We start from the raw sequence: 15,029 nt of genomic DNA, 5'->3' as shown, positions 1-15,029 counted from the left end.
AGATTTTAGTATATAGAATTCCATAATTTATGTATAAATATTTCAACTTCCCAATATTATCTTTTATATTAAATATTTTCCACCTGTTAATACATTTCTTATTTTGAATACTTTATTTATCAAAAGAAATAGTATAAAAACATTTTCATAAATTGTTTAGCACTATGTTTAAAAGAAATTTTTATATCTTTTTTATTATATTATAATTGCTAGTTACCCACATATAAAAGATGTGTATAATAAATACATATAAATCGAATGATTTTATTGCAAATTTTACAAAGGTTTTGTAATTTTATTCCATGTTAATTAAGATTTTATTGTTAGATTTATCTCCAGTAAAATATTTCTTGCATTAGCAAAAATATTATACAACAAAAACGATACTTAAAATTAAAATAAACAATATTAAAGTGCCATTCAATTACTCAAGTGTGTCCAAATGTTATTTTTAAGTGTTTCAATGTATATTTATGAATCATCTAATCAATACATCACTTAAACTCCCATAACTAAGAATCTAGAAAGACATTTATTTCAGTCGTTGAATTATTGTTGTATTTTGCAAGCCAGCTTCTTCAATAGTTTTATCTTCTGTAATCTCCTTAGTAGGATACATTGTTAATAAACTAAATTCTCTCATAGCATATTGAGGTCTCATACTAAGAAGTAATTAAGGAAAAATATATTTACACATAATAAATTTGTCTATCTTTATAATAACAATATTAATTAAGAAAGGATACGTTATTATGTATTGCCTCAAGTCATTAATGGTATGAGTTAAATTAAATTGAGCTTTTACATTAGTTCCATCAGCAAGGCGAATTTGTATTGTTGTAACTGGTTTTGATTCATCTAAATTTAATTTTTGTTTTGCCTGAGATTCATTAGCTGCTTGATCTGCAAGATCTGCCGGTATTGTCATGCCAACTGTAGCTGGAGAAGGACTGAACAAAAATATTATTAAAAATAACTAAAGTGTATATAAAAAATAATTTTTGTAAGTATAGATATGAATTATATACCTCCCTAGCATATGTCCTTTACCACTGAAAGCTTTCACTTTTACTTTTGGAGGGACATACATTTCATGATGATGATCTTCCATATCAAGGCGTGCTTCAGTACCTTGTATCTCTTGACGTATCTCTGCCGGTATTTCACCCCTCTTTATAGTCTCCAGAAATTCTCTATTTTCTGGATCACTATATAAACGAAGTTCAGAATCATTTATAGTAAACCCATCTTTCCATAATTTTAAAGTAATTAGTCCAGAATTTGATTGTTGATGATTAGATGATGTAGCAGTAACGACTATAAAAAATATTTATTTCAATATAATAACTTGTTATAGAAGATAGAGCAAATTTTAATAATCCTGATAACTTACTTTCAGTATCTGAACTAGTCTGACCTAATTTATACCCAGTACCACTAAAGGTATTTGGTCTTTGTTGCCCACTTGGTTTTGGTTCTACAGCAATTGATTGTCTCTGACATGATTTAAACATATCACTAACAATATCCTTTTTCTTTCCTGGTCCTAAAATTTGTTGTCCAGTATGTTCCGAACCACCAGCATAAAATGCTTGTCCTTCTTCATCTTCAGGACTACTTTCTCTATCTTTAAGATCACTAAGCATTGCAAACTTAGGCTTTGGTTTTGCTTTATCTTTCGATGATTTCCCTTCCATTTCTGATGATTTTAAGCTTCCTGTGCTTTTATCTGCAATATCAGTACGTTCCTCTTCTGATGTTGCACCTTCAGTAGGTTCATTAGACAATGAAGGCAAAGCAGGAGGATAGTAAAATGTGTCAAGAGCAACCTAAAATGTTTTATATAATTGATAAATATACTTGGATATTGATAATGACACACTTAAGAATAAACTGTAATCAATAAACTTTATTATTAAGAAGTCACAATGTGTAAAAGAATTTTCTTTATGATGACTAATCTTATTTTAGGTATAATGTCAATGACAATATTCCTAAAATATAACATCTAATAACTTTAATCACGATATTGCGACATTATTGCTATGTATGTAACGTTGTCAAACATTTTTTGGTTAAAAGAAGCCCTTAATATAGTAACAAAAGCAATGGTCCGCTTCAAAACATTAAAAAATCACGCAATGAAGCGTGATAAAAATAGGAAAATGTAATAAATTTAAGGTTACAAAGTTGACGTTGAAGATCGATAGAAAAATTAGTTATAATAATAAAAAATTATAACATTTCGCATTAAAGTTTATAAAAGGTGTAATAAATATGCTGCCTCACCTCGAGCTGCCAATTAAATAACTCAAGATAAAATCGTGCTTCTTCAGGTTCAACCCCAGTTGTATCTATAAATTGCGAAACCAACTCATCATGGTTCGCCATTGAAAGCAAATATTACACCACTCGCAATGTATCGCAACTTACGCTTGTAATTATAGCTTAAAAAATTTCCAGTATAATAATTTCCTTTGTTCAGTAATTCAACTTTACGTCAATTTCTTCAATTTACCTGTCATTCCTTCCATTTATATGGAACTGAACCGGATATATACACAATGAAAGAATCCGCGAAATGTTTGAATAAACATTTTGATTTAGTTTTAACTTTTTGATAATTTCTATAATTGTATCACATTGATATAATTCCACACATACATTTACTTTAAGTATTGTACGTTAAACATATTACTAGATATTATTGTAAAAAATATACAAATATGGTATATGAAAATTGTTTTTATTTTAATATTTTTTACTTAACTTATATAACTTACATATGACAAAATAAAGCTGTACCGCACTTTATCCAATGAGTTGCAGGGGTATCAGTTTTCAAAGGTATACTAATTATATAATTCTTTGAAGAAAATTTGATATCTTTATCAATATCTTTAGCAGCAGTTATATAGACAGGGCATTCATAGATTTTATCTGCACTATTTTTATTCCGTGAACATTTAAGATGTATTGGTGGCATATTTTGCCAGATTTCATTTGTAAAATTTTCGACTAACATTCTTTTTTCCAAATCCCATCGAGCACCACATAAATGCAGTCCACAAATTAAATATGCATCATCATATTCTTCGTCAATTTCTTTTTTTGTATCTATTTCAAAATCGAAAATGATATCTTCAATAGATATATTATACCTTTTAGAAAATGTCAATAATATTGCAGAAAAGAACATTTTGTAATGAAATAATGTATCAAACCAAATAATTTTTGGACGTCCTTGATTAATCCAATTTTGAATAAACTTAGCACGTTTTAATAAATTATCGATGTAGTCTGTTAAGGTTTCAGAAAGAATATTAATTTGTATCATCTTCCAAGTATGTGGAATTTTATTTTTACATATTTCTTTTGCTAATTTTTTCAACGAATCCGTAAAAAGAAGATAACCATCCAATGCTAATTTTAAATTAGTCAATGCCTTTATTATGGTTTCTAAAATATGTTTTAATGATTTGATTTCACAAAAAAGAACTCTTTGCAAAGGTTCTTTAAGCATAGAAGTACATTGTTCTTGAATTTCATTAATTTTAATTGCATCACATAATTTATCATTAATATCATTAATTAAAATTAATACTTGATCTTTCTGTAACTCTTCATCTAATAAAGAAATTGGAGAGCTCATATATGAAAGAGATGATATCAATTCTGTAGCTATCATAGTATTTCGAATAATAATACCATTTCTATTAAACCCAAATATTTGAAATGATAAGTTTGATGGAATTTTCCTAATATGATCAATTACTTGATAATATTCACATCTTTGTGGTATTAATTCCTGTATGCCATTTGCATGTACATACTGTCCATTTTCAATTATGTTAGGATTGCAATAATCAGTTAAAAGATGTTTTAAATATCTACTGTCGAATTCGTCTCGAATTTTGCCCCCATAATTGCATTCTCCAATAAGATATAGAAAAATATCAAAGGGTACATGATCTGCATTATTTATGAAATTTTGTAATTGCATAATGGATATTTTAAGATCAGTATGATCAAATTTATATGGTATATTCCATCCTTGAAACCCAAAGTGTTCTCTCTCTTGTATAATTACATGAAAAAGACATATTGCAAAAAGAAGTTTTAAGAAAATTTTATCTTTTCCAGGACAGCCTTCAAAAAATTCTTTATTTATTATAGGTTCTGACTGATAAATATTCAACAATGTTTCTTTAATATTTAAAGGATAATCGTGCATGATTTTTATACTATTTTGCAATATACTAATTGGAAATTCATTGATAGAACAACTGGATAACCATAAGCGATAATCTAAAGATGAATTAGAAATGTTACAATTATCACAAATTTTTTCAAGATTAGCCAACCAATGAGTTACTAGATGACAATTTTGCAGAAACACCCAACCTCCTTCCTTCTGAGCTCTCTTTATAAGAAATTCAGCTTTCTTTTCTTCACCTTTACTCATAGATAGAGAGACAAATTTGGATAAGTAACCTTTAGTATTTGCATATGTAGAAATAATAGATAATGGTGTTAAAGAAGCAGGTAAAATAAATAAAAGTGGAGTTAAATAACTGGATTCCGCATATGATTGAGATATTTTAATTTTAGGGGAATGGTTTTGTGTATTTCCCAACATATTTTCTATCATTTTCATAATCTGTATTGTAATTTGATCAGGACGTAAAATTTTTACAAGAATGAGTTTCTGAAACAAAGATAACTTATTAATCCAAGGTTCTGGCATCAGATGATCTTCAAATGATTCGGAAACATAATATTGTTTCCAAGCCTTATCATTAGAACAAAAATCATCTGCAAGATCATAGAAGGAAGGAAGTATTTTACTGAGATTATAAATATTTATCCAAATACTTTGTGGAAGCCAATCAAATTTATAATTTGGAACTGTATTACTATGATTTATGTTTGATGTCATAAAATATTTAATTTCTTCTTCAGTTGTTTGTTGATCATTCAATAGAATTTTTGAACATAATAGAAAAGAATACAGTATTTTATGTTTTTCTGATAAAGATCTGCAAATGCTTGAATAAAGACTTTGAGTAAATGAAAATTTTAAATATTTTAATCGTTTTTCAAGAATAACACTTCTACTTGAAATTTCAATTGATCTTCTATATAATTGTATAAACCAAGAAAAAGAGAAACGATACATATGATTTAAATATGGCAAAACATTTAATGTATTGAATAAATCTGTACAATATTTAACAAAATTTACATAAGTATTTCGAAATTTATTTATCTCTTGTGATGTTACCTTTGTCATTTCTTGTTTCTTGATAATGTTCAAAGAAAAATTTTTTGAAGAATCTAAACTTTTTATAGCAGTCTCATCCTCAAGAATATTTGTTGTTGTTGAAGATAAGATATTTAATATTATATCTTCTTGTTGCTTTAATATTTTTTTATTGTTAGCATCTTCCATAAGTAAAATTTTAAACTTTTCTTGAAGTTCTGGCTTTTCTTTGTAAATAATAAAATCAAGAAGTTTATCTTGAAGAGCTTCATTGGGAATGGAAAAATTAATTATTGTAAGTTTGCTAAACATCTCGCATGAAAATTGAGGATTAAGTAATCGCGTTGTAATATATAATCGGAAATCGAATGAATATTTTATTATATCATGACCAATATCTAAGTATGAAGATTTTTCATCGTTGTAAATTCTTTTTAGAAGAAAAGGATCCAATGATATTTCTAATTCTTCTCCTACATTTTCAATTAATGTGGGGATACCATTTTCAACATTATATTGAATAATTGACAAATAATTGGAGTCAGTGAGCTTAATAATTTTTAAATTATTCTTTTTTTCAATTTTTTTAATCCACTCATTTGCTTGATTTTGTGAATCAATAAATAAGGACCATAATTTGGAATTAGTCATAATAATTGCATTTTCAACTGAAAAGCTATTTTTAGGTAAACCAGAAAAATACCAATGGTTTATATCATTTTCTTCTCCAAGTATATTTATTAAATTATAGTTCTTACTATATGATATTTTCAAAATTTCCATATATTGTTTCCACTGCTCTAAAATTTTGTTACGAAATACAATATTATATGATGCTGCATAATTTATAGTTGCACATGTCAATATCATGTCACCCACAAGATTATCATAATTCCTTTTAAGATTTTCTGCAATCTGCATCCAACGATTTTTTTCCCCTCCTAAACTTGCCATTAAATTTTTTGCTTTCTGAAGTTTGATGGTACAGTCTTCTACTTCTTGCTTTAGTTTTATTTTTTGTTGTAGTGTTTCTTGAAGACTGTCATTCAAGGCAGCGAGTTTAACATTTAATGTCAACAGAGTTTTCCGTTTTTCATTTAGAAATGCTTCAGCTTCATTACATTCTTTTTCTGCAATAAGCAATTTTTCTTTTTTAGGAGCAACTGCCTTTGCAACTTCATCATAAGACACCATTGCACATACCCATTTACAAAGGCCTTCTGCAGCACTTGATGCTTTGGCAACGATATGTGGTTTAAAATTGCTATCTATTATGTATGTCTTCTTAATAGTTTGTATAATATTAGATGGAATGTTATCCTTATCATAGTCTTTTAAAATTTGTAAAAAGTTCATATCACTTAAAATGCGTTTGCTTGGACCCCAATAATCTGTATATTTTTTGCCAGTAACTGAATCAATTGCTCTATCTGGGGGAACATCAAGCATTACACATATTGCTGCCATTACTAGCTTGATAGTATCAGGAGGATTTTTCATAGCTTTAACCAATGTAATGTCTGTAGGTTTTAGTGTATTTAATGCAACAATAGCATCTTCTAAAATTGGAATTGCTACAGCTAGATCAGCTTCGCATTCCAATTTTAATTTCCCAGCAATTTCTGTTTTCTTATTTGCTATTTCTTCTTCTTGTTGTACAACAGCAGTTGCTTTTTCTACAATAATATTTTCATTCTCCACTTCTTTCATTGTAATTATCGTTTTTTGGGCAGATAACTCTAACTGTGGTTTCAATATTGTTAATGTGGCTTTCATCTTTTCTACTTGTTGAGCTGCTAATTCTAATTTTTCTAAACCTGTTAGGTATTTATTTTTCAATGTAACAATATCTTCCTGTTTTTTACATATCAAGTGAACATATAATTTTAACATGTGCAAATATGTAACTGATGTAACATGAATTTTCATTCCAGTTTCTTTGTAGTATTCTTTGCTTATTTCTTGTACATAGTTATATAATTGTATGCAAATTTTTATTACATTTGCTTTTATGTCTTCTTCAATATTAATGTCTTGAATGTATTTCAAACCTACCTGGAAAAGTGTATCTGTTGGCCACATTTCATACCAGTTTACTGTACAATATTTTATTAATTCTGGATATTTATATAAATATGATCTTATATTTTTGTTTGTTTCAGTAAAACAAAATATAATATGTAATTTTCTTCTACATTGTTCCAAAAAAAAATTCATTACTGCATGATTACTAATTTCTTCATTTTTATTACCACCTTGAGCATGCAAACGTATCATTTCAATGATATCACACCTTTCTTCAATAGAAAATAAATCAGGTATTTCACCAGTAGACAATAGGCAACAAATATCACGGAGAAAATTATTCTTTATTTGTTTATCTTTTAAAAAGAGGATAAAATTCTGTTTTAACTCACCACACTTTCGTAAAACCAGTTTTATATCTTTTCTCCACATGTTGAAGTCACAATAAGATTGCACAGAAGGTTCATATAATTCTTGTTGTTGCATATAAGCAGCTAGACTTGCTAAGGACTTTCTACCAAATCCTATACTAGAAATTATTAATAAATTGCTTCCTGGTATAGCTAAAATTCTTGAAACTTTTATCAAACATTCTAAAATATACTGTGATACTACAATATCAATCCGTTTTTTCACATTATTATTATTATATTCATTTATATAAAAAATAATTTTAGTTTGTAATTTCTCAATAGAATTTATTTCTTCGTATCTTTTATTTTCATATTTTTCTGTACACATAAAAGTGCAGAATATTAAATTACAAAAACTATCCTTGATAATTTCATTATTATCAAATTTTGGCAGATAATCAAAAGCTGTTTCAAATGAATCTTTGAAATGATGTTTGCAGGTTATTTTAATCTGTGTAAAAAGCCATTCTTTGTCATTATTATCCAATATTCGATCACCAAAAACTCGCCATACCTCATGAGCCCAAAGCCGCATGAAGGTAACTTTAGTTTCTACTGATTCTTTTTGAAGAAGACTACATCCGTTAATAACTCTGCTTATATCTCTTATACTAAATTGATACTGAAACTTAGTAGGTATTGGTAGTAAAGTTTTAATTATAGAATTATATATATCAATCGTAGCATTAATTATACTGGTTACAGTACTGAATATATCTGCAGTAAAAGAATTATTTTTTAAATTACTGAAAAGCACATTTGAAAATATTCTAAATATAGTATCTGTAGCAGGGGCATACATAGTGTATAAATTAAAGTGCCTTAAAAATCTAGGACATATTTTAATTTTGGTATTAGTTACAATTGAAAGTGATAACATAATGTCACTAATACAAATTTTTTCAGAATCATTAATATCATACAAGTAACCATAACTATGATATTGTCGAATAAGATCTAAGATACCATTTATTTCTGATTGGCATTCATATCTTTGCATATTAAGATCATCTATAAAATTAATACAAAACTGATCTTTCGGTGGCCCATAGTGCCTTTTTCTTATTTTATTTAATTTTGAAAGTAATAATTGTTGTGTTTTAGCAACTGTATTCAGAGAAATAAAATTAAGTAAATTGGAACATATTCCTTCAGGTAATTTATTTTTCAATAAAGTTTTTATAAGATAACTTTTTCCAATAGATTCATCTCCACAAATAATGAAAGGTTTTCTGTATTTTATATGTTTGAGAATCATGTGATTATATTTTATTGTATTAATTGTTGGTACAAAAATTTCATTACAACCAGAGTTTTCTAATATTTGCTCACTCTTTAATATATCAGTACTTCCCCAATACTTCCAATTTCCAACACCTTTGAAGATATAAAAATTATCTTGTATTAAGCCTTCATGAGGTAGTGTTATGTCAAAACCCTTTATTATTTCTGGTTTTGGATATTCTTTAATTGCACCAGTCCAAAGTGATGTACAGAAAGAATTAAATTTAGTATGAGAATCTATATCTAAATTTCCTCCTAAACCCCATATTATAGATAATATAAGTGCAACCTGAGCCCATATTAAAAAATGGGATGTTTTCCCCTTCTCTTCAGTATTTTCCGTCAAAGCATCCCTTAAATACATTTCAAACAAATTTAATGTTGACATTACAAAATGTAACTGGCCAACATTTAAAGTTACAGTGCAATTCTTTTGTATAAATTGTAAACAAGGCTCTATTATCCAATCAAACAATGGATACAATATGTTTTTATGTTCGTCATAAATATTGTGTTTGGAAAAATAGGTTTTAACATAGGGTCTCCAATCAATAGAATTTGACTCAATATAAATTATACCACAAGTTGATAAAATAGCAGGAGAAATATCTTCCATACTTATTGTTTCAAAGATAATGGATACAAAATTTGTCATATTCGTTTTTTCATTTGATGATAAATATAACATCCTATTTATATCAAGAACTGCATATAAATTTTCAATCCATACACTATTTAGAAGTCCGTCAAATATTATCCACCTTCTGTCAAAGGAATCATTCTTTGAGAATGGCTGAATCATTTTGGAACATATTCCATCCTTCCAAATTTTAGATTTTTCATCAAAATGACCAAAAAGGTGATTAACATCAATTGTACTTGGAACTATTGTCTCTAATTTTATATTAACACCAAATTCACTGCCTTGCTCATATAAAGACAATAAAACAACTTGAAGGATATTTAATATTTCTGTTTTCCCAACAAAAGGGTTACCAACAATCATTAAACATTGATGAATATGCATTAATTCAAATATTTGTATAATTTTAAGTTTGAAAACATCATGAATATGGATAGATTTAGATGTACATACTGTTTCAAGAGTTTCTAAAAATACTGCATAGTTAGGAGGCAACAAGGTAAGATCTGGAAACATGTAATGAACTATATTTCTAAAAATGTGTGTATCTATATTACAAAGTTTTGGAAGATTAACATTAATTAATGAACGTAAAAGTAGTACAGTTTCATTTTCATGTGGAAAACTTCTCTTTAAAAAAATTGTGGTTTTGACAATTGTCTTCATAGAATACAAATTAAAAATGTTACATGATTGACACCATAATTGCTCAGATAATATTTTATATAGCGTAACTAATTTTGAAGTTAATAGCTTTGAATTAGATATGCCACCAGCGAAAAATTCAACTTCTATAATTTTATTCATATCTGGTACTATCATAGATACTGTTCTAAATAATATTCTTAAATTATCCGGTAAATTAGAATATTGGAATAGATTCAGTTTTGTAATGATGCAAATATGTCCAATTCTACTTACTCTTAATGAGGAACCTTCAAACATTGTGATTTTTAAATTTGTTGCTATAATTTGAAAAATAGAAGTAAGAGTTTGTGCGAGTCTTGATAGGAGATCAATTTTTAATGTATCAAAGTTTTTAAAACAAAGCCATACTCCACAAGAAATAAATCCCTTAAATACTTGAGATAGAAAATTATAAGATAATGTATTAGTACAGTTAAAAGAACGAAATTGTATTGCAATAGTTTTAGCTAAACTTTTGAGAGTTTCTGATTTTCCTGTACCAGATGGTCCTGTAATAGCACCATATAAATGATACTTATACGCTTGCATAAGAGTATGAAAACATCTATCTGTTAAAGGAGTATTTATTATATGTTGTTTGTAATAACTATATTCATACCCATATTTTATAGTTGTATTAAAAATAGATACTTCTATGCAATCTTCTACTAAATAATATTGTAATTGTGCAACCCATTCAAAGTCTGTAGATCTGGTAATATTTTTGTCTAATAATAACTGAATAATGTCTTTTTGTTGAATTAATATAGTAATTAAAGACATTAACAAATTTCTCAATCTTTTTATCGAATAATTTTTCAATTCACTAGTTAAGCTAGTTACATAATTAATATATCTTGAATATAAGGAATTCAGAGCTTTAAAATTAAAAGGAGTAAGACACCTATGTACCTCGATAGTCCAGCAAAGTTGAAAAGTACAAACAATTGCCATACTTGGAAAATTTATAATGCTATTATGTGCAAATGTTTTACTAAATATTTGATAAGATAGGAGAATGCTTTTTTTTATTGTGGTATTTATTTCATTTTCAAGATATATCAACCATTTCTCTTCATGATCATATTGAACATTAAGTGAAATTAATTTTTCTAAACGTAATTCTTCTTCATAATCACCAAAAATGGAACAAATAGATTTTTCTTTATCAATTTTTAGTTTTTGTATACCTTCAAAACATTTTTGTATACATATACTTTGTATAGATATATCAGATTTAAATAATATTTCTTCAATTTCTTTATCAGAAAGAAAATAAAACCTTGGAAAATATTGTCTCTTAGTTTGTATATAATTTTTAACTTCTTCATTTATGTATTCAAGCTTTTCAACAATATTGAGTAAAGATTTTGAAATTATTATATCATTAAGTTCTCTAAAAGTAGGTGTTTCTGAGAGCTTCTTTTGAATATGTTTTAAGACTTCTTTAATTTCTTTGTACAAAAGAAATTCTTTGGCTAAATGTACTTTTATGCTTGGGTGACAAAAAGTAGAGTTTAAGGAAAGAACTAATATTTGTATGTAATTCCATTGATTAATAATTTCTTGAATCCTAGTGAGAGACATTAAAAAATCTGTCATTAAGGAAGCTATTTCTTTAACAAAATTTGAAGTTTTCATTTCTTCAATAATTATAAGGTGATCTTCAAGTAATAATTCTATATCATCCATATTAGAAAATACATTCATTTCAGTTTGTTTATCAAGACTTATTTCAAAAGAAATTTTATCCCATTCTTTGATCATTTTCAATAATTTCTGTTGCATCTTTAATTCCCTATTAGCACTTAAACTGATAGCTTTATATTTCTCAATATCACTCATTAAATTATATGAAATAATTTTTCTTAAACTAGTCCCAGCATTAGGTGTAAGATTAAACTTACATATTGCAGACATTTCTATCCAATGTCGTTTTTGCAGAGCTGAATTACACATACATGTTACTAATGGTAAATATTGCTTAAAATTGTTTATAGAATTAAGTGCTTGCCAACATAACTTTAATGGTGCAGGTTGTTGCATCGGATCTGGATCATCTGCAAGTCCAGAAAATTTGAAACATTTGTTCAGTGTTACATCCATTTTAATCCTTGTTCTAAACATTTTGCTCATTTCAGTAACTTTTTCAAAATAATTCAATGTTTTGTTTTCTATAATGACAGCATCCAAACATTCAAAGGGACCATCTAACCATACAGAATAATCTCTTTGCCATTCATAAATGACATAAATGAGATCATGAAATGATATGATCATTTCATATAATTCAATTACATTTGAAAACTCAGTTTCAGGAAATTTAAATAATGTTTCTTCTTCATTAATTCTTCGCATTTCCTGTTTAATTTGATTTATTTGTTTTAGAAGACCTTTATAATATTCAACATATTCTTCAATTCTGTTTATATTATCCATATTATCTAACACACTAAGTTGAGGAATGATGTTATCCACATTAATGTTTAAGTTATTTATCCTTTTCTGCATATCATCTTCTAATTCACTTTTCATTGCCTCACATAATATATTACTTTGTTTAAATATTGCTTCAATTTCATATAACCAATTAATAGTCTCTTTATTTAATTGAATGTGATCATCTGATAAAACTGTTATCTCTGATAATATGCTTAACATGTGTATTGAACACTGAATTTTACGTTCTAATTCTCTTATTAGCACTTGTGATGCATAGGAAATATATTCAGTTAACTCAATTAAGGATTGTGAATTTTTTGGAATATTTAATATCTTTGTTTTTAAATTTTCAAAATCTGAACAAATAGATTCATTGAATTCTTGATGGTATTTAATGAGTTTGTTTAAAAAAATATTTATAATATCAAAGGATTCCTGTTTCAAAAATTCTTTAGCTCCATGTTGTTCCAATTTTCCTATTGCATGATATGTATTCAATGTCATTGTATTTGATTTTATTAAATAGGTACTGTATTCCTGTATATGTTGGATGTATAAATCAAAGTTTATTTTTTCAGATGTTAATGATAATATTCTTTCCCTTAAATTAGGTGTACAGATAAGATAAAATTCTTCAATGATATGTTTTACATGTTCATTTAAAGATTGAAATAAGTTATCTAAAGTAAGTTGCAACTTGTTATGAGACTCTTTAATATAACAATTTGGTAATTCTACTTTAATATATTTATAATATACTTTTATATTAAGCCATTCTTCCAATGGTATTAAATCTTGGGCAATTATTCTAATTTTTTCAATGATATCGTGATATAAAGAATATACTTCTTCAACAGTAGGACTAAGACATAATTGGTCATCTTGCATAATAAGTTGAAATTTGATTTGAGGACAGCAATATTTATCACTCATAGTGTTTACTATATGATCAATAGATTTTATCATGACATTCAAAATTTGTTGCACAAAAACATGTGTTATACAGTGCATAATACTGGGTAATCGTTTCTTATTAATGTTCCTTAAAATCTTATTTGTTGCTACAGCTGTTGCCACCTTAGTATAAAACTGATTTGTTAGTGCCAAGGATCCTTTTTTAATATCATTATTAATCATATTTTGAAAATCAGTTAATGACATAAGCCCAAAATTATGATAATGTTCAAAGTTGCAAATAAATACTGGAAGTTTCAGTTGTGCTTGTTTTATAATAATTCTAATTGGTTCTAAATAAAGATAATATCTTTTATTTAATAATTTACCACGTCTTAAAAAAATATTTTTATTAAAAGCATTTTGATCATCAAAGAATTTATGGTTCGCATAAATTATCTTAGAAACATAATCATCATTCTTTTTATGATTTGATAATGTAACTTTGTTTAAGAAATCTTGCATATCCTTAGCATATATGTCTTTTACTTCTTTTAATATTGTTTTTATTAGAAAAGAATATTTTCTGTTATATTTCTTTGGTAATAAATTCAAAATATTTTTTTCCCAATCAGTGGGAAATACTTTGAAATGAATGTAATTTAAACACATTTTCATTTTATCATATATTAAATTATCATCAGATAATAAAGAGTTGGTACTTAGATTATTTGATTGGTATACATCCATTACGTTTACTTCCATGTTACACATAAATAAATTTTTACAAAAGATTTACTAAGTATTTCAGCTTACACAGTTAAGTACAGAATAAATTTATACTGTGAATGTAGAATGTTTTATCAATACATCAGCATTGCTATATTTCTTTAGTAGACATAAAATTAGATAGTTATAAAAATAGCCAGCATTATTAAAAATTATTTGATAATTTAAGAGATGTAAATATATATTGATTATTAATTATATAATCTCAAAAATAAAAGTAATACACAGTTTCACATATAGAAGATTATTTTTATTTTTTTTGATAACCTTAAAATGTACAACTATGAATAATGTACTTAAATATCACTAAATAACAGTAAAATAATTAAATTAATTAAGTAAATAAAAACGTACAATAAATAAATTTATTTTTAAGATAACCATATGAAAAATGCAAGTTAAATTATGACATTAAATTATTGTAATTATTATAAATTATTATAATATAAGATAATATAGATATATATATCTTTATATATCATTTCAGTTAATATTATTTACCTTAACTTAATAATTTCTTTAGTATTACAGGTTATTTCACAATAGTTTCTCATTTGTGTTTTTTGCTTTGATTCACGGCAGTTTTGAT

The 15,029-nt window shown here is 26.4% G+C and overlaps 2 protein-coding genes across 4 annotated transcripts; both read right to left on the bottom strand.

The window, feature by feature from the left end:
- Positions 1 to 244: 244 nt before the first annotated feature.
- LOC117158209 (NSFL1 cofactor p47) lies at positions 245 to 2,526 on the bottom strand. Its single transcript, XM_033336869.2, has 5 exons — positions 2,290 to 2,526; positions 1,394 to 1,829; positions 1,029 to 1,317; positions 747 to 950; positions 245 to 662 (listed from the first exon to the last, which is right to left on the bottom strand). Exons 1-5 carry the CDS (start codon positions 2,389 to 2,391, stop codon positions 533 to 535), a joined length of 1,161 nt encoding a protein of 386 aa, XP_033192760.1. The 5' UTR covers positions 2,392 to 2,526; the 3' UTR covers positions 245 to 532.
- Positions 2,508 to 15,027, bottom strand: LOC117158203 (dynein axonemal heavy chain 7). Of its 3 annotated transcripts, XM_033336858.2 has the most exons (3): positions 14,942 to 15,027; positions 2,784 to 12,375; positions 2,508 to 2,627 (listed from the first exon to the last, which is right to left on the bottom strand). In XM_033336858.2, exons 2-3 carry the CDS (start codon positions 12,359 to 12,361, stop codon positions 2,522 to 2,524), a joined length of 9,684 nt encoding a protein of 3,227 aa, XP_033192749.2. In that variant the 5' UTR covers positions 12,362 to 12,375; positions 14,942 to 15,027; the 3' UTR covers positions 2,508 to 2,521. The 3 variants fall into 3 exon arrangements, with proteins under 3 accessions (XP_033192749.2, XP_076480495.1, XP_076480496.1); XM_076624380.1 differs by lacking the exon at positions 14,942 to 15,027 and having other exon boundaries at positions 2,784 to 14,927; XM_076624381.1 differs by lacking the exon at positions 14,942 to 15,027 and having other exon boundaries at positions 2,564 to 2,697; positions 2,784 to 14,927.
- Between the last annotated feature and the right edge of the window lie 2 nt (positions 15,028 to 15,029).

Source organism: Bombus vancouverensis, chromosome 14, assembly GCF_051014615.1.
Source record: "Bombus vancouverensis nearcticus chromosome 14, iyBomVanc1_principal, whole genome shotgun sequence".
NCBI classification, from domain to species: Eukaryota; Metazoa; Arthropoda; class Insecta; order Hymenoptera; family Apidae; genus Bombus; species Bombus vancouverensis.
This window is presented reverse-complemented; position numbering and strand designations above follow the sequence as displayed.